Source organism: Pituophis catenifer, unplaced genomic scaffold (assembly GCF_029215685.1).
Source record: "Pituophis catenifer annectens isolate HBS135680 unplaced genomic scaffold, rPitCat1.0.hap2 SCAF_3, whole genome shotgun sequence".
Classification (NCBI taxonomy): Eukaryota; Metazoa; Chordata; class Lepidosauria; order Squamata; family Colubridae; genus Pituophis; species Pituophis catenifer.
The window spans coordinates 103,112,061-103,132,104 of NW_027256883.1; the positions used below are offsets into that span (position 1 = coordinate 103,112,061).

The following is a 20,044-nucleotide window of genomic DNA, read 5'->3' on the forward strand; positions in this document are numbered from 1 at the left end:
TCCTCCACAATAACAACTCCCCTTTGCTGAGAAATTACAACCTATTCATGGGGGCTCTTAGAAGACGTTTTGAGGATGATCTAGCCGAACGGAAGGCAAGATTCCAAATGAAGGGTATTCAGCAGGGCCGGAGATCAGTGGCAGAGTATAACCAGGAGTTTCGTGAGTTGGCATCTTTCATGACAGGGTGATCAGAGGTGGCCCTACTGGAGAATTGTAAAGATGGGTTAAAAGAAGACATCTACAAAGACTGTAGAGCACAGGGGGTCCCCGAAGATCTGCAAAGCTGGTACATAGTAGCTGAAGACGTGGAGATCTATCTAGCCCGAAGCCGACTCTGTGGGGCCTGCACAGGGGATCCGTCATCCTCCCACTACTGCAAAGGGGTGCCAAAGACAGCCGGGGGGGGGGGGAGGCGGAGTTCAAGCCGAAGCCGAAGTCCTTCATGTGCTTCAAATGTGGAAAGGAAGGGCACCGGGCCGTGGACTTCATTTTCTAGTAAAAGTACCTTTCTCTATAAAACAATGGTCATTCTTTCTTGGACTTTGAAGGAAGCATACCTGACACTTTTCTTCCAAGAAATTGTGACAAAGAAAGGCTTTGTCTCCTGCCTCCCACCTTCACCCCCCGTTCCATGCATTGATAACAATGTGATCTCAAAGGTGATCAGGAGATGAGGGAAAGGCCTGCCGGTGAGTTAGGGTTGAGGGGAGGAATCTCACTCCATTCAAGACGGCCAGCTGACCCTTTCCATTCAGGAATGCTGCGCTGGGCAAGTTCACCCCCCTGCCCCTTGCAGGCCTGCCCGCTCTCGCTCCTCTTCTCCCCAAGCTACCCACGGACCTTTTGCTCCTTGGATGCCTTGAGCCTGAGAAGCTGAAGAGAAAGGCAGGTTCCCTTCCTGGAGGATTAAGCGGATAAAGACACTTCCTCTCTCTGGCTTGCAAGGGCTCTGGCCACTCCGGGAGTTCAGGCAGGCTTCATTCTGCCACCTTGGCGCCCATAGAGAAGCGAAGCAGCTGGGCTACTTTCGCTTTCGGACAGTCCAACGGAGGCACCTGTTTAGTTTAAGTGCTGGGTGCAAGGCCCAAGCAGAACATGGAGAGGGATTTTTTAGTGAGGCGTGGGAGAGAGAGGCTCATCGGGCTCCTTCCACCTCTTGTGGAATGGGAGTCACAGTCGGTGGGATTGGTTCTTCAACCGCAGGAACTCCCTTGTGAAGACAGAGGTGGGGATTTGTTTTATCTGCTGAGGCCAAAGCAAAAGCACAAAAGCCAGCCTGGAACTGTCACATTTTCCTGCCTTTTCGTGCTGTTTCTGGGCCTGGTGAGAGCGGAGATTGATTTTTTTTTCCTTTGCCACAGGAAACTCAAAACTCTTTTTGGGGGGGGGGAACACAAAGGGAGGAAGTTAGTACGCCAAGTGAGATCATCTGTGGCTTTGGGGTGGAGTTCCATCAGTACACTGATGACACTCAGCTGTACATCTCCACCACAGGCCACCCCAACGATGCCCTTGAAGTGATGTCCCGGTGCCTGGAGGCCGTGCGGGCCTGGATGGGGAGAAACAGGCTCCGACTCAACCCTTCCAAGACCGAGTGGCTGTGGCTTCCGGTGTCCCGATATAGCCAGCTGGTGCCATCGCTGGTTATTGGGGGCGAATCACTGGCCCCCACAGAGAGGGCTCGCAACTTGGGCATCCTCCTGGATACACGGCTGTCTTTAGAAGAGCATATGATGGCCATGGCCAGGGGGGCTTTTTATCAGGTCCGCCTGATATGCCAGTTGCGTCCCTTTCTGGATTGGGACTCCCTACGCACGGTCACTCAGGCACTCATTACTTCCCGCCTGGACTACTGCAATGCTCTCTACATGGGGCTCCCCTTGGGGTGCACCCGGAGGCTCCAGTTGGTCCAGAATGCGGCCACGTGGGGGATTATGGATACCTCTCCTGCGTGAGCTGCACTGGCTTCCGGTGGTCTTCCGGGTGCGCTTCAAGGTGTTGGTGACCACCTTTAAAGCGCTCCATGGCTTAGGACCTGGGTATCTACGAGACCACCTTCTGCCGCCAATAGCCTCCCACCGGCCAGTTCGCTCGCACAGAGAGGGCCTCCTTAGGGTGCCGTCGGCCAGACAATGTCGGCTGGTGACCCCCAGGGGGAGAGCCTTCTCTGTGGCGGCATCTGCCCTCTGGAACGACCTACCCCCAGAGATACGCACGATACCAGACCTCCAGACTTTTCATCGGGCCCTGAAAACTCATTTATTCCATCTAGCCAGGCTGGCTTGATCCCATCCTTTCGGTTTTAATTTGAAATTGGTTTTAACTGGGTTGTTTTAAATTGAGGGCTGAAATTATTTAATGTCTTTTAAACTGTTTTTTAAATTTTATATGTTATGTTTTATCTCGGCTGTTCACCGCCGAGTCCTGTTGGAGAAGGGCGGTATAAAAATCAAATCAAATCAAATAAATAAATAAATAAAAATAAGTGCTAAAAAAATCCTAGCAGTGAAGCTGTAAAAATGCGAGTTTCACAAGACCCGCAAGCAATTCCAGACTTTCCTTGGGTTCACCAACTGTTACAGACAGTTCATTCCAGCCTTTGCTGAGGTTGCTTTACCTGATGGAGCTGGTGAAAATGGGGGTGGGGGTGGGGGAAAGCTGTGGCCAAGCCAACCACTGGCTTGGTCCTTAGACTGCCAGTGAACATTTGAGAAACTGAAGAGGCCTCTTCACAGAAGAGTCCATCCTTCAGCACCCCGATTCCGAACAGGCATTTGTCGTCCAGGCCGATGCTAGTGACATGGCAGAGGTGCCATGTAGCAGAGATGCTCTTACAACAAAACCCCTCTCACTTCTCTCATTGCAGGATGTTTTTTTCTACTGAAGGGGGGCAGCCTGTAGCCCTACAGCCATTTTCCTTGGCATCTTCAGGGCTGCCACAGGGGTGGCTGGGTGAGCTGTGGAAATGGGAAGGGGAGGTAGAGCTAGCGAGGGCTAGCTCTACCAAAATATAACCAAAATAAAATTATTTTCCCTGAGAACCAAGGGTGTTCCTACCAGGTGTGAAGAGGTGGGACATGAGTCCAGATGAACTTTGGACTGTGACCTGATTGGGCCATGTGATGGTCTGAAAGGAAAGGAGGAGGGGAAAAATGTATTTTTTATTAGGGAGAAACCTGAGGGACTTTAGATTTGGGTTTTCCCAGATGTGTCAATATGACATGCCTAATAAATCTGTACTTTGAGGAATATGCCTGCCTCAGAATTTTGATTTTGTTGGGGTGTTATTTGGAACCCCGACACATAAGCTATCTTGTTCCAAGATTCTGGTTTGAGAATTTTGTGATCATGATTACAAGATGATTATTATAATTTTATTAAATTTGTATTCCTCTTGACTCCCAATGACGCCAGCCTATTCACAAGTATTTTTTTTTTTAAATTACAATTAAAATCAAAAGTAGGAAATAAAAGATAGCAAGGTGACAGCCAGACTTGAATAGAAAAAATAAAAGAATCCAAGGTGGCTTAACTCACCCTTGCCTTAGGCCTGGGAGAGGAGCCAAATCTTCTGGCCCTTTGAAAGACCAGTAGGGTAGAGGCCATCCAGGTCACAAGGGGAAGATTCAAGAGGGCAGGCACTGCGATAGATAAGGTGTATTTCCGGGGTCTTGATAGATAGCAATGTTTAATTGAAGTAACCCAGAGCACCCCAACCCTGCCAGATTGATTTGGTAGAGATGGTACTACAGATATACATTTAGGAACTGGTACTCACAGAAATATTAGTATCCTTGTTAAGGATGACTTGTAGAAGATGGGGAGGAAGAATTGGCGGAGATTTGAATCGCTCTTCAGGCCGATATATATACATATCTTGGCCATAAATTCCAGGAGGGGAGCCAGAAAGTTCTATTGAAAATTAAACAGTGTGAGTAAAGAAACCAGCTCATCATTTTTAATGTTCATGCTAAAAGTGGAAGAAAAGTCACCTTGATAGGAAGTCTCTGAACTTTCAAGGGAATCAACTTTTAAAGCATCAAACACTTCAAAATCCGATTTTTTTACATGAATCAGATTGTTTATTGTTCCCATCTGACTGGTCACTACAGGCTAAAAAAAAGAAGACAGAATTAAGAATTTATATAAACTCAAATGCCTTCGAAACAGAGATTTTGCTCACAAAACAAGAACTGTATAAAGGCTGTCCTGATCATATTCACATTCTAGATCCAACCCCATAATGCCCAATCTTTACATTTCAGACTAGAGTAGAAGGAAGCATACCAGTTTTAATTCAGTTCAAACTCTGCTTTAGCTGTGAACTCACTATGGGGACTTTCTTTCTCATCTTCTTCAATAAGATTAACTGGGAGATGATGGATACCCATGTTTCCCTGAAATAAGGCCCGGTCTTATTTTCTTTCGGGCCCCAAAATAAACACTAGGGCTTATTTTTTGGGGTGTCTTATTTTTTCCCCATGTACGGGTGGCCCACTTCTGCTTGCTCACAGCGGGGCAGAAGACTGTGCAGTGTGCCAGTGCCAATGTGAGGGAGGGAGGTGGAGCTGCCCCATGCGCTCCACACCAGCTTACCTCAGGGCCCCCACAGCCAGACCACCCATGCTCTGACTCCTGCCTCGTCTCGTGGCAGCTGCTCCAACAGCCCCATCCAGCAGGACCCCAGGGGGTCACTGGCATTCTGCTTGCTTACGGCTGCAATGGAGGGGCTGATCTAGTGCCCAGGCTGGCTACAACACAATGTTCATTATCGACTTTGAGATTCCTAGCTGCAATGGACAGCAAAGCTAAGGTAGACCCTGACCACTTCTCTCCGCCATAGTGCTTCCTGGATGCGGCTTACAGCTCCAAGCCTAAAGCGGCGGGAGGTGAGAGCTGCCTTGGCACCACCAGCCTCAGACTCTTTGCAGTCCATGGAGGATGCGCTCGAATCTGTGCCAAGACCAGGGCCTCAGGAGGGCATGGGCGAAGACTTTTATGGCTTGCTTTGTGCCTTGCAGAAGCAGAGACAGGCGGGAGGCCTGAGAGCACACAGTGCCCCAGCGCAGCGCTCACCCTTGAGGGCCGCCCACCCACCAGCTGGACTGCCCAGAAGCAGCGTGTCCCCCAGTCATGGGCTGGATGTGGGACCCAAGGTGGAGGGGAGGCCGAGCAGGCAGCCCTCAGGGGAGACAAAAGTTTCTGGAAGGTGATTTGTTAGAAACCTGAGCTGCACATGTATGTATGATAGATATGCCACCACATTAAAGTACTGGTAGATGCCAGCCTTCCCTCCGCTGGGCGTGGCAGTTACTGGAGACAGACGGGCCTGTTTCAGCACCTGGTGCCCAGATGCCCTCACTTCCCCCAAGCATTTTTTTGATAACCTAATTTCCAGTTCTGTTGCATTTCTCCATCGCATTTCTTGGCATTGTGTGCAGGGAAACAAATGTTTGTGTGACTAAAAAAAAAGTTCAATCAATTCCAACTTCTTGCAGGAAGAAAAGCTCTCGCAAAGTAAAAATTGATTGAACTTTTTTTTTAGTCCTACAAACTTGTTTTCCTGCACACAAATGCAGAGAAACACAATGGAACTGGAAATCAGGTAGGCAAAGAAATGCTTGGGGAAAGCGAGGGCATCTGGGCGGTGGTGGGTGGGTTAGGGTTAGGATTCATGGCACTGTGCTGCAATGGAGAAATGGGAAACGGACCGGCCGGTGTGAGGGAAGGAGGAGTCCGCTTTCCCTCTTCTCTCTGTTCCTCCTTCCCTCATGCCGGCAACTCCATTTCCCGCTTCTCTATTGCAGTGCAGCGCTCAGGATCCTCTTTGATAGCAGGGGAGTAATTTAACAACTGGTTTGCCCAGGGTCAAGTTGGTTGTCGTGGGAGGCTTGTCCCACATGTGCAGCAGAGCTGGAGGATGGGGATGGGCCACTCCTCCCATGACGTCCAACCTGACCCTGGGTAAACCGGTTGTTAAATTATTTCAATTCTACCACTGGCCGATTCCCAACATAATAAGGTTTCCAAACTGCTTTAAAAATACCCAGATAAACCCAAATGGAAGGGCAATAAAGCTGTATATGTACATGATGGAAAATAGGGGGGAATAAGTGATAAAGACCAGAGCAGCCTGGGTCCAGAGTGCCTGCAAACCTGTCTCTTGAGGAGCCTGGCAGAGGTCTTGCTCGTCAATCACTGTGACGGGACGGGGTCCTTCAGACACTTAGCTTGGCTGCCTGTTTAGTAGCTCCAGCCCCTCCCTCCTTCACCGGGAGTCCAGGCACTTCAGCAGGCAGCAAGCGAGATCTTGGCCAGCCTCCTCAGCAGATTAGGACTTTGCAGGGGGGCAATCTAGTGCCCAGGGTTGCTATAACACAAACATTCATTCTTGGCCTTACTTGAGATTCCTAGCTGCAATGAGCAGCAAAGCTAGGGTTGACGTCCCCCTGCATTGGGGGGAGAGTGAGCGGATGGCAGGCACCTGGAGGCCCTGCAGAAGCTGAGAGGCATCCCTGAAAGGCGGCTGAGACTCACTGTGTCCACCCCCATGTCATTGGCATTGCCTTCCAGTTTCAGCTGATGGGGCTCGTGAAGTTAAGGTCTGTGTGCGGCCAAAGAGTAAGGGCCAGCGGGTGCATGGGGTGATGTGGGCGGGGCAGCCTTGTGCTCCCATGCAGGCTGGATTAATGGCTTTGAGGGCTGTATCCAGCCCGCAGGCCGTAGTTTGAGGAGCCCTGCTTTATAGCATTCAGCTATACTAGGGTGGCCATTATGTACTAGAATGGCCCCTTCTCCTTTTTCTGTTGATCACTTCCAGCATGATTGATTGTTTGAGTGAGTCAGTTTGCATGACATGGCCAAAGTATGATAATCTTTGTTTGGAAATTTTGGGTGAGATTCAGTTTAGGACTTCTTTGTGATTTTTGCAATCCATAGGATGCCTAATAATTTTCTCCAGCATCACAATTTCAAGGTGTCCAACCTTCTCCTGCCTTTTTCAGAGTCCATGTTTCGCAGCTATAAATACCAATTAGAAAAATTATTATGTCAACTAACCTGCAGATTGGGAGGCTGTCAACCCAATGCAGATTGGGAGGCTGATATATTTATTCTTCCGGACGTTATTCATGCTGGACATTGCAGATCTTCCAAGTGCTATATACCTTCTGATCTCAGAGCTGCAGTCACCATGTTGGTTGATTTTAGATTCCAAGAAGTTGAATTCCTTTGTTTTTATGGTCTCATTGTCGATGTCGAGATTGAACTGCTTTGCTTCTTTCAAACCTATTGCTTTTCAACTTGCCAATGAACTGGCAAGATTGAATGTGGAGAATGTATGGAGAGATCCTGAGAGCTTGGAGCCAGCAAGGTCATCACTGCAGGTGCTTCAGAAAGAGATGGACCGTTCTCATAACAAAAGACCATCTCATAATTGGACAATGTAATCAACCAGGGGTGGGGAGAAGGAGAAGGGTTGTTTAACTGGGCAAGCATTTGCCTGGGAAACCAGAGTGGTTTCATTTCTTCACTACCAACATGGTGTATCCAATAAAGTTTTACTTTTGGGAATTAAATTCTCCCGAGAGTGTTTCCTTGTTTTGGATCCGGTAATTGGATAGTTGACATTAAATCAGCTCTCCTAACTCAACTCAGCGTACTCAAGGAAACCTGAGAGAGCTGTGATCTAACGATGTCCAGAACGGAGTGAAAAGCTGATGCCACAGTGAAGCCTTGATTGCTCTCCCCTGGGAGGCACCAGCAATCGCTCGTGAATTCCAGAGCACAGATGGTAGTAACCCAATCCAAAGTGAAAGTGGAGATGATGGAGCAGCCAATGGTGCATGAAGAGGGGATCATGGCAGGAACCATTTGCCCTGATGCAAAGGCACAATGGCCGAGCAGAGTTGGTAAAGCAGCCGAGTTCAAGTTCCTCTTGTTTCCATCTGGAGTGGCTCTGATTCGAGGGAGCAAATGGAAGGTGCGGAGGGCTGCTGACTGGGAAGAGCCAGGGGAATGGAAATTCCTAACATCATGCTGTAGCCCACTTATGGAGCAACTGTGTGAAAGACTTGTCAGAATGGAGATGCAGGAACCAGCACCGATGAATCTGTCAGTCCCGGGAGCGGGGCTTCTGATGGGCCAAGCGTCAGCAGCTCTCTCCCCTTCTCTACTACAGAGAGTGAGACTGGGGAGTATCATCCAAGGAGTTGGGGCTCCCCAGCAGGGGCTGCCATTCCTTTTTCCACGGCTGCGGGGCAAGCCCAGGGAATCCCTGCAGCAGAAGGAGCCCAGGCACAAGCAGTCCCCCAGAAGGGAGGTCTGCCACCAGGCTACATGCTAGTTTGGGATGATTGGGAGCTCCCAACTCTAAAAGCAATGTTTGATGGGCACCTGGAGAAACTACCATACTTCTTGAACTAGGTGTGGAATAATCTGGACCAGTAGGGGGCAATGTACCCGGATGAAGCTGCCCATGGGAACGCCATCACATCAAACTAGAGGATGAGGTGGCAGAGTGGACCTGCTGCTTGGTCATCCTGCGAACTGTGGAAAAGATGGGACTCAGACTTAAAATCGAGGCAAGCTATGAAGTTTGAACAAGTTGATGGCTCCCTTACTGGGGACCTACCAGCCATATGCCTAACCGAACCAGTAACCCTGAAATTAGGAAGCCATGAGGAAACTATATGTTTCATTGTAGCCCCCAAAATGGCAGAGACAATGATATTTGGGTTAGCATGGCTGAAAAAGTGGAACCTCATGGTTGACTGGAAAGAGAACTGGCATAGTAGAGCAGGAGAACTGCAATATGTAGAGGTGAAGCACAGAGGCAGTGAAAGCCCGCTGATGGGGAAGGGAAAGATACAGTCTGTCAACTCATTAGTTGATAGGGCAACCAAGGGGGGCCAACCATCCCTAAGGTATTCTAAGACCTAGCGGAAGCATTTAGCGAGTGGGAGTCAGACATACTCGCTCCCCATCATCCCACTGACTGTGCTATTGAGATACTGTTGGAGGCAAAATTACCTAAGCCAAAAATATACTCAATGACCTCAAGTGAGACAGAGGAGCTCAGGAATTTCATGGATAAAAATCTAGCTAGGGATTTCATCCAATCGGCAAAGTCTAAAATGGCAGCCCTAATGCTCTTTAAGAGAAGAAAGATTGGTTTTTGAGATTATGCATGGATTTTCACAGAATCAATGGTGTCTGTGTGGAAAACATGTACCCCCTCCCCTCATGAAGGACATGCTGGAATACCTGGCCAAGGGAAAGGTGCTCTCTAAGCTGGACCTGAAAGAAGCATATTACCGAGTAACAATAAAAGAAGGCGATGAGTGGAAAATCACTTTCAATTGTCTCTTAGGGTGTTTCTAATTCTGAATGATGCATTTTGGGCTGCAGGGAGCATCCGCGGTGTTCATGCAACTAATCAACGAAGTGCTGCATGAGCATCCTGTATAAGGGAGTGTTGGTGTACCTGAATGATATCTTCATTTATTCTGAGACAATGGAGACCATGTGAAACTAGTGTGGCAGGTGCTAAGAAAACTATTTAAAGCTAGATTCTACGCTAAACTAAGTGCAATGTCCACAAAACCAGTTTAGACTACTTGGGGTATCATGTGTCCAGTGAGGGGGTGGAGATGGACCCTGGAAAGATGAAGGCCATTCTGAAGCGGGAAACCCCTCGCACCAGAAAGCAACTGGAGAGCTTTCTGGGCTTTGCCAAGTTCTACCGCCAATTCATCCCCTCATTCGCAAAGATAACCATGCTTATCACTGAACTATTAAAAAGGATACTTGCCAGGGGAGAAGAATTTCCTTGCCAATGCACTCTCTTGGATGCCTCAATACAAAAGCATCCAAGAGGAAATAGTTAACTCTATCACTCACTCCAGGCAACTGGCAGCACAGGTCTCAGCGAGGTAGTGGCAGCTAGCCACTCCTCAGCCATCTGACTCCAACAACTAAAAGAGGGCATGAAGGAAGATGAATGGCTGAGAGATCACAAAGCCAACTTGATGATGAGGGAGGACTTGGCATGGAAGGGAGACAAACAGTAAATTCCAACCAGCCAGAGGACCCAAATCCTACAAAGAAGCCACATGGGGTTTTAAAAACCCTTCACCTGGCTAAAAGACAATTCTGGTGGCCCAAGATGAAGGACATAGAGAACTATGTAACCAGCTGCCAACTGTGTGCATCTATGAAATGATTGCCAGGAAAGACCCCTGGGTTGCTACAGCCAGTGGCTAACCCTAGCAAACCATGGAAGGAAATTGCCATGGATTTCATAGTGGAATTGCCAGAGAGTAATGGGAGCAATGTAATCTGTGGTTGACCTGTTTTCAAAACAAGTGGATTTCATTGCATTCCTGAAGCTTCCCTCAGCCCAGAGGTTGGCCAAGATGTTCATGCAGCACATTTACTGGCTGCATGGGGTCCCAAGGTGCATCATTTCAGATGGGGGGGGGTGCAGTTTACAGCAAAGTTTTGGTGGGAGTTCCTAAAGCAAATAGGGTTAGCCCAGGGATCTAGTTTGGGATTCCATCCGTGCACCAATGGGGTGGCAGCAAAAACTAATGCAATAGCTGCATTAGCTGCAACTAATGGAGCAATAGCTATATTGCTATGTAATCTATCAGCAAACCAACTGGGCAGAGCTCCTACCTTTTGCAAAAGTGGCTTATAACTCAGTGCATAGCAGTACTGGATTCACCCTTTTTAATGTAACCACAGGGGTTGAATTTCTACTAATGGCAGAATTTCCGAGGGAACCTCCTCCCTAGATAACAATAGCTGAATGGATGGATACCTTTCCCCCACGCAAATTTTTTTTTTTTTTTAACATAAAACATAAAATACATCTTTTTTGATCCGGCATAAAATGAGTACAATTATTCACATTCCCTCAATCAATTTTGTTCCAAGTTTTATCCATTTACATCTTTAAAAAAAAGAAAAAAAAATCTTATTCTAAACATTTATCATTCTACTATTACACCCAAAATTCTAAACAATAAACACCGTCTAAATCTTTATCATTTTAACAATCAATATTTCATATCTAATCCTCAATCCTAAAACCCATTACCTCAAATCTATATTTTACTTCTCTTAAATGACATCTAATATCCATAATCTTAACAAAAAGTATTTTCCTCCTCTCTTAAAGTCATTTCATAAACAATCAACATTTCCTTCTATAGTTTGTTACTTCCACAATACTTTTATTTTTTTTACTTCAAGTTTATTCTCATATTTTATTGAATCTAATTTTTAACTGGTTCATAGTTTAAATATCTAATTCCCAGCAGTATTTTCCAATACTTCTGTAAATACCGTCTGTATTTATTTAAACTGGTTCACAGTTTAGCTACTATTCTCCAATAAAATCTCTTCCACTTCCTCCTAAATTTATTTTTTAGCTGGTTCGCATCTTAATCAGCTGCTTTCCAGCAATGCTTTCCTCCACTCCTTACCTTAATTATTTTAGCTGGTTCACAGTATAATTTTAACTGCACACCAACCTTCTCCTAAACTCCTCCTAAATCTATTATAAAACTGGTTCACAACTCAAGTAGTTGCCTTCCAGCAATGCTTTCCTCCACTCCTACCCCTATTTTTAACTGGTTTACAACTTTATTTCAACTGATCCCCAGGTATAATCTCCTCCACTCCTAACTTTTTATTTTTGGCTAGTTCACAGTTTTGCTTTAACTGTTACCCAGCATATGCTTTCCTCCACTCCTAACTCAGTATTTTGGCTGGTTCACAGCTTTGCTTTAACTGTTTTCCAGCACATGCTTTCCTCCACTCCTAACTCTTATTTTTATTTTTAACTGGTTCCCAATTTACTTTAACTGTTCTCCAGTATGATGCTTTCCTCCACTCCTACCTTATTTGTAAAACTGGGTCACAGCTTTGCTTTCACTGATCTCCAGAATCATGCTTTCCTCCACTCCTAAATTCATTTATTTAACTAATTCATAACATTTATCTCTTATTCAGTTGTTTAGCTCCAAATTACTTCAGAATGCGTTACCAATATTGTTTTCCAATCTATTCTCCTCCATATCTCTTACCAATTTAAGATAAAAGTATATTTCGACTTCCAGTGGCACTGCAGGCGCCGAAGACGCTCCTTTTGTGAGCGCCAGCCCCGCAATCTCGTAAAGCCGCTAGAACAGCGCAAATCAGCTGTCTAGTGGCTTGAAAACTTTCTCCTCGGGAAAAGAGGAGGAAGAGAGCAGATGGGCATAGGTAGAGCTCCCCAAGGAGCCCCGGGAACAATTCTGGGGCTCGAAGGGTGAGAGCTCCCTGGAAGCCCGACAGAGCTCCTGATCCGGGACGTTTCTGCTTTAAGCAGAAGAAGACCCTGCGACCACCCCTGCAAACAACACTTGGAATAAACATCATTTGGAAGCAGGATGAGTAAACTCAGGAGAGATCAGATTTGCAAGTACTGAACTTTAACTCCAAATGTGTATTACTTCCTTCAGACTCATTAAGGGGAGAAAGTGAAACCAAGATGGCAATTGAGCTTTAATGGGGTGTGAAAGCGAAAGTTAAAGAGGAAAGTTTCATTTAGCGCTGGTAGCCCCTGTTCAAAATTAGAGATTTTTGCTTCAAAAAAAAAAAAAAGATTAAAGGCTAAAAAGACTACAGCAGTGATTTTTCAAAAAAAAAAGATTGATATTATTTAAAGACTGGGAATTTTTGGATTTGGTGGATTTGTTGTTCTGGCTGCTAAATAAATTCAATTTGGAAACTAAAAATGGCTTCAAAACAAGTAAAGACTATTGTCCCCAAAAGTGCTGGGACCTCGCCAGCTCAAACATCCAAATTGCAATCTTTCTCTGTTCCAACGGAATCATCAATATTAAAACTTGAAATGTTGCAGGAAGCCCTTAAAACACAAGCCTCTGTTACAGAAAAAAAAAATTACTTCGGTGTTTGAGGATAAAATTCGAGATGTTGCTGAGGAGATATTTCAAATTAAAGAGATTATTCAAAAACGGAATCAAGAAATTAGAGAAGATATTATCATGGCAGTTCAATATGGCAGGCCATATTGAAGCAATAGATGAAAAAGTGGAAGAAATTAAGCAGTCTAATGAGAACTTGGAAAATAAAATGGGAGAGGTCCAGAATAAGATGGAAAGAGCAGAGGCCGATGTGATAATGATACAATATAGAGATATGGAATTTGCTTTGAGAATAAGAGGCCTCAAAGAAAATAAGTAAGAGAATTTGAGAGAGATCTTTTCCGAAGCATTTGCACAGATAATGGGAGAGCAAAAAGCAAATCTTGAATGGCAAATAGACAAAATTTACCATGTCAATTCATGGGTTGCCAGACAGAAACATCTACCAAGAGACATTGTAGTCTATTTTACAACAAGGAGAATACGCAATGAAATCCTACAAGTCACTTTTAAAAATAAACTTCAAGTGCAGGGGCAGGAGGTTTTAATACTGAAAGAAATCCCCCCCAAAATGTTGAGAGCCAGAAGGGATTACGCCTTTCTGGTGGAAGAACTGAGAAACCGTCAGATACAGTACAGATGGGAGGTTCCAGCCGGACTAGTGGTGAACTATTCAGGAGAAAGATATTGTCTTAACTCAGTGTGGAAGGCAAGAGATTTTTACACCAATGTACTAAAGGCTGGATGCCCACAGTCCCCAGAAGCTAGAAGGAAGACGGAAGCAGAGGGGGCAAGAAAGGGGGAGAAGGAAGAATTGTTGGCACAGGCCCAAAGGGGAGTTTTGATTACTCAAGAAGATTTAATACAACTTTCAACTACTGCTCAAGCTTTGGAGGTATTCGACAAAATAGAAGAACCTAAGGGTCAAAGACAGACCCGAGCGGCAGCCAAGCTTCAAGAAGAATTAAGATTGCAGCAACTACAGATGATGCAAGAAACTACAAAAAGAGAAGCAGTGGGAGGAGCAAGACCAAAAAGTAAAATGCATGGAGATTTCCAGCAGATGCTCCAAAAGCTTCAGGCAGCCAAGAATGGCAACTAGATTTCTGATTTGGAATGTTAATGGCCTAAATTCACCACAAAAGAGGAGAAAAATATTTCATTATTTGAAACAGTTTAAAAATGATGTAATCTGTTTACAAGAGACTCATATTAGAAGTAAAGATCAAAAATATTTAATAAATGCAAAAAGAGCCTTGGTAATACAGTGGTCTAAAGCACCCTGTTATTAAGACCAGCTGTCTGCAATTACTGCAGGTTCGAATCTCGCCAGGCTCAAGGTTGACTCAGACTTCCATCCTTTCTAAGGTAGGTAAATTGAGGACCCAGTTGTGGGGGCAATAAGCTTGCTTTGTATAAATATACAAAAGGATGAAGGCTATTGCTTAGCACATTGTAAGCCGCCCTGAGTCTCCGGAGAAGGGCGGCATATAAATCAAATTTTTTTAAAAAATTAATAAATGCAAGGTTGGGTATACATTTTGTTGCATCTGTTCCCGAGAAGAAGAATGGTATAGTTATATACCTAAAAAAAGACTTAATTGCCAAATTAATTGAAGCAGATGATCAAGGAAGATTTATAGCAATTGAACTTTTAATAAAAGGAGAAAAAATACTTTTAATTGGACTATATACACCAAACCAACAACAGGAAAAATTTTATAAGCTTTTACATTCCAAGTTACTACAATGGGATTACAAATCATACATTTTATTGGGCGATTGGAATGGAGTTTTGGACACTAAAAAAGATAAGGGGCTCTTGCAAAATATCTCAACGCGTGCTAGATTGCCAAAATCGTTTTTTGAAATGATGGATGATATGGAGTTGAGAGATATCTGGAGAGAGAGAGGAACTCTGAAGAAAAAGACTTCACTTTTTTCTCTGATAGACATCAATCTTTCTCTAGGATTGATTTCATATTAATTACTAATGATCTTTTTTCTAGGGTGAAGAAGACGAAGATTTGCCCAAGAGTTTTAACGGATCATAGTCCAGTTTGGATGGAATTAGAGTATGGAATGGGATTTAAGAGGTCTTGGAGGTTAAATGAAAATCTGTTTAGATATGAGGAAAATGTAAAAGAATGTAAAAAATTTATGAAAGAATTTTTTATTATAAATATGCATAAGGGTACATCTATGGAAATGGTTTGGGATACAAGCAAAGCATATATGAGAGGTATTTTGATATATCTGAATAAAAAAAATAGACGTAAACAGGCAAAAAAAGGAAGGACTTAGAAGAGGAAATTAAAAAAAAAAACAAGCTTTGATATTGAACCCAGCAGACAAGAAAATAAAGAGACAATTAACTTACTGCGAGGGCAATTTAATATGCTAATGGCAGATCAGGTCGCAACTAATTTGCAATATGCTAAACATAATACTTTTGCAATGCTAATAAACCAGGGAGATGGTTAGCATATCTGTTAAGGAAAAAACAAAAGTCACGGACCATAGAGAAAATAGAATATTGGGTATTGGGTATAATTATGGGTATTAATTCAGCCAAATTTATTTAATTCATTTTATTCGATTTTAAATTTTGTATATGTATGTGTTTTATTTTATGGCTGTTCACCGCCCTGAGTCCTTCGGGAGTAGGGCGGTATAGAAATTCAATAAAATAAATAAATAAATAAAATAAATAAATCAGCAAAACATGATTAAAAAAGCATTTTTAGAATTTTATACGAGGTTGTATGCTAGTGATAAAATTCAAAGTATAGATGTAGATAGATACTTACAGAAAGAGAATATTCCTATAACGGAGAAAGCATTTGATCGAGTGAATTGGCATTTCTTATTGAAAATGATAGAAAAGATGCAGTTTGGAGAATATTTTACACAATCTATTAAGGCAATATATCAGAAACAAATAGCGCAAATAATAATTAATGGTAGTTTAACAGATACTTTTAATATAGAAAAAGGAACAAGACAAGGATGTCCCTTGTCTCCATTATTGTTCATCTTGACTTTGGAATTTTTGTTGAGTAAGATACGTGGGTCGGACAAAATAAATGGAATTAAAATTAGGCAGTATGATTACAGAGTACGAGCATTCGCAGATGATTTGGTTATTACTTTAACCCAAGCATTACAGTCGGTTATAGGTTTAATGGATATAATTAAGCAATATGGGCAAGTATCTGGATTTAAAATAAATACAGGGAAAACGAAGATAATAACTAAAAAAATGACTACATATCAAAAAGATGAATTAGAAAGATTAACAGGATTTGAAATAGTAAAAAAAGTTAAGTATTTGGGGGTTTATATTGTGACATCAAATGCGAAATTATTCACGCATAACTATGATCCGTTGTGGCAAAAAATACAGAGAGAGATGGAAAACTGGAAAAAATTACAATTATCCTTCGTAGGAAGAATAGCAGCAGTAAAAGTGAATGTTTTGCCTAAGTTTTTGTTTCTTTTTCAAATGATACCAACACTTAAAAAAGATGAAAATTTGAAGATATGGCAGAAGGGTATTAATAATTTTGTCTGGGCAGGGAAGAGACTGAGAATAAAACAAAAAATAATGCGGGATATACGTGAAAGAGGAGGTCTCAAAATGCCCAATTTAAGACTATATTATGAGGCAGCTGCCCTATCAGCAATGAGTGATTGGATGAACTCAACAGAAAAAAGAATATTGAATATTGAAGGATATGATTTGGTTTACGGGTGGCATGCTTATTTACTATATGATAAGAAAGTGGATAAGACTTTTAAAAGTCACGTATTAAGGAATGCTTTATTGCGTGTCTGGAAAAAGTATAAGTATAAATTAAACGAGAAGTTACCAATGTGGGCAATACCCAGACACGCGATAGAGAATATAAGTGTAGAGCAAAAACAAGATGTGATTACATACAAAGAGCTTCTTAACAAGGAAAGAGGTATGCTACAACTAAAATCTTTGAACCAACTAAGGGAAGAAAGGATAATTCAAACATGGTTTCAATATGTACAGTTGCAAGCTAGATGGAGAGAAGATCAGAAAATTGGTATTTTGCAAAATGAGGAGAACTTGGTAAAACAGGTTAGAGATCAAAGTCAAATGCATATAAAAAGGTTGTATAATGCATTGGTAGAAATAGATTCAGAAACGGAGTTAGTTAAGGACTGTATGATAAAGTGGGCACAAAATATTGAAGAACCAATAATGATGGAAACGTGGGAAAAAATATGGATTAGAAATGTGAAGTTTACACAAGCTCAAAACTTAAGACAGAATTTTTATAAAATGTTTTATAGATGGCATATAGATCCTAAAAAGCTAGCTTGTATGTATCCAAGTGTGCAACCCAAGTGTTGGAGATGTGAATGTGATGATGCCACGTATTATCAGATATGGTGGACATGTAAAAAAATTAAGGCATTTTGGATAAAAATATGGTGGATTATTCAAAATATTCTCAAAAAGAAGATAAAATTTACTCCACAGTTCTTCTTGTTAGATATAATTACAGATTGTACTGTTATAGAGACTAAGTTGATTTTAAATTTAATAACAGCAGCCAGACTTTTGGTGGCGCAGTATTGGAAGAAGGAAGACTTGCCTACTATTGAAGAATGGACATTAAAAGTAGTGAACTTAGCAGAGATGGCCAAAATGTCAGCGTATTTGAAGGACCATTCAAATGAAAGATATATATCGGAATGGAGAAGATGGATTGACTATATTCAAAACAAATATCGGATTAAAAAGCTTCAAATAGCTTATGAATGAAATCAACTTTTTCTTTTTGAATTATGTTTTGTTAGTTGAAAGGGAAGTTAAAGAGCAAGAGGGAATTAAGAGCCTACAGAAAGTTAGCATATTTTAGTTTATGTTTGTTAAATGTTACACCCTGTATTTGCTCTGGGAAGTCCGGGGTGGTGGGAGGGGGGTTGGAGGGAGAGGGGGGATGGGGGATGGGTGGAGGAGGGAAGGGGGGGAGGAGGGATGGGGAAAAATTGTTGTAATATTTTTGTAAAAGTTTTATTAAAACTTTTTAATAAAAAAAAAGATAAAAGTATATTTCAATAAATATCTTATCTCCTATTCCAGTGATGGCTAACCTTTTTGCCGTTGTGTGCCAAAAGCGGGGTTAATGGGGGGGGTTGTGTGTGCACATGCCCACACCCATAATTCAATGTGCCCCGTCTCCCCACGCATGAGTGTGTGACCCCCCCGCACTCTCCCCCGTTTTTGGCATGCAATGGCACAGTGGGCCCAGTAGGCCCATTTTTTTGTCCTCCCCAGGGTCCAGAGCCTTACTAGGAGCCTGGGGAGGGCGAAAACAGCCTTCCGCACTCCCCCGGAAGCCCTCTGGAAGCCCAGAAAAAGCCCGTTTCCTGACTTCCGGTGGGCCAGGAAGGCCCGAAAATCACCTGGCCAGCACGCACATGCATGCTGGACTGAGATAGGGCAACGCTCGCGTGCCCACAGATATGGCTCCGTGTGCCACCTGTGGCACCCGTGCCTTAGGTTTGCCATCACGGTCCTATTCTCTCTTAAGTTTTCTCCCATTCCATACTTATTTCTTATTTTCAATAGCAAACATTTTGAAACACTTTAAAATCAATTTTTTATGGTTCTTAATTCTATAAATAATTCTTTTAAACATCCAACGTCTTTAAAGGTAAACATTTTCTTCCAGATTATTAAATCTGTAGGTAGTGCTAGTTAAAAATTCAAAGTTTAAAAAAAGCATTAGAACATCCAAAAATCATGTTTTTCTTCAATCATTTATGCTCTTATTTCTTAATCAAATTGTTTATATATTTATATGAGAATAATAATAGAAAATAAAAGGAGAGAGTAATAGCAATAATAATGATAATTACAATAAAAGAAATACAAAGAAATAAGGCAACACTAAAAAAGGAAAAGAAAAAAGGAAGAGAGTAGAAATATAACAAAAGAAGTGAAATGGATTAAAAAAGAAAATAGGGGAAAAGAAACAAAGAGAAAGATACGAAAAGAAAGAAATAGAGAGAGACCATAGAGAAGAAAAAGAAAAAGAAAAAAAGTATCTCCTGCATTATTCAGCCACCCAGAAACCGTTACATTCATTTAAATCAAAATATAATATTTTGTTGTCTTGTTACATAATATATTCCATTATTCCTTTCTCCAGTCTGTCCAAATATGTATCTTTTCCATTTCAGTGTCATCAAAGTTATGAGTTCTACAAAGTTAATTCTGAAGCTATTCCATATATGGTATCATCCAGTCCTTTTTCTATTGCCACACCCTTCTTTTGTTGCCACGTTTATTAGTTCAGTTTTCATTGTTCCATTTAATTTTTTCTTTCTAATCTTCAATAAATCCTCCAGTGAACAGATTATGTATCCTAAGTCAAGTTCTCTAAGTCTTTCCCTCAAAATAGTCAAGTTTAAATAACAAGCAACAAAGTTTCTCTTTTCAAGTAACAAGCAGCCTGGAATTTAGACTTTCACTTTTCAGCTGGCAACCATTTTTTCCGTCTCCATTTGTCTTTTTCCTTTGCTTTTGAAGGCATAATTATTTCCTCTTCTCCTTCCTCTCTCCCAACATAGTCCAATCTCATTTATCCAGCAAAAAGTACAGAAAAAAATATATCCAGATTTGTAATCAAACATTTCCAAAGAGTCAGTAATTTATGTTATCCACCAACAGGTCTTTTGTCTTTGTGCCCCAATAGTTCTCAGCCGCTATTAAGGCTGAGGCAGACTAATTGTAGTTCAGCGTTTGTGGGCAGTTCCTGCCTGGGTTGATGTCCACTCACCCGGTATGCAAACTCCCGGCTCCGCTCTCCACTTCTCTTCTCCTTCCTGTGCATTCTTGTATCCCGGTTGCTCCGGTCTCAGGGCAGCCGCCATGGCCGTCATTCCACAGCCGCCGGCACAGAGGGCAAGCCTCCAGCCCCGAGGAACCTGCCTGTTCCTCTCAGCTGTCCGAGGGGTTCCTCTCTATCCCCCTGTCCCTACAGGACAGGGTAGGTCCAAAGACCTACTGGCGGGGCTTGGCAGACGGGGTTTTTGCAGGGCTCCAAAGAGCCCACTAATTC

The 20,044-nt window shown here is 42.8% G+C and overlaps 1 protein-coding gene across 2 annotated transcripts in view; it reads right to left on the reverse strand.

Moving 5' to 3' along the window:
- Nucleotides 1–20,044, reverse strand: part of PRKAB2 (protein kinase AMP-activated non-catalytic subunit beta 2) — a 106,034-nt gene that overhangs the window by 9,912 nt on the left and 76,078 nt on the right. For both annotated transcript variants that reach the window (XM_070939175.1, XM_070939174.1), the window contains exons 5-6: nt 3,996–4,116; nt 3,782–3,915 (exon numbers count right to left, since the gene is read on the reverse strand). In XM_070939175.1, the coding sequence (XP_070795276.1) occupies nt 3,782–3,915; nt 3,996–4,116 (255 nt within the window). The remainder of the gene's footprint in view (nt 1–3,781; nt 3,916–3,995; nt 4,117–20,044) is intronic.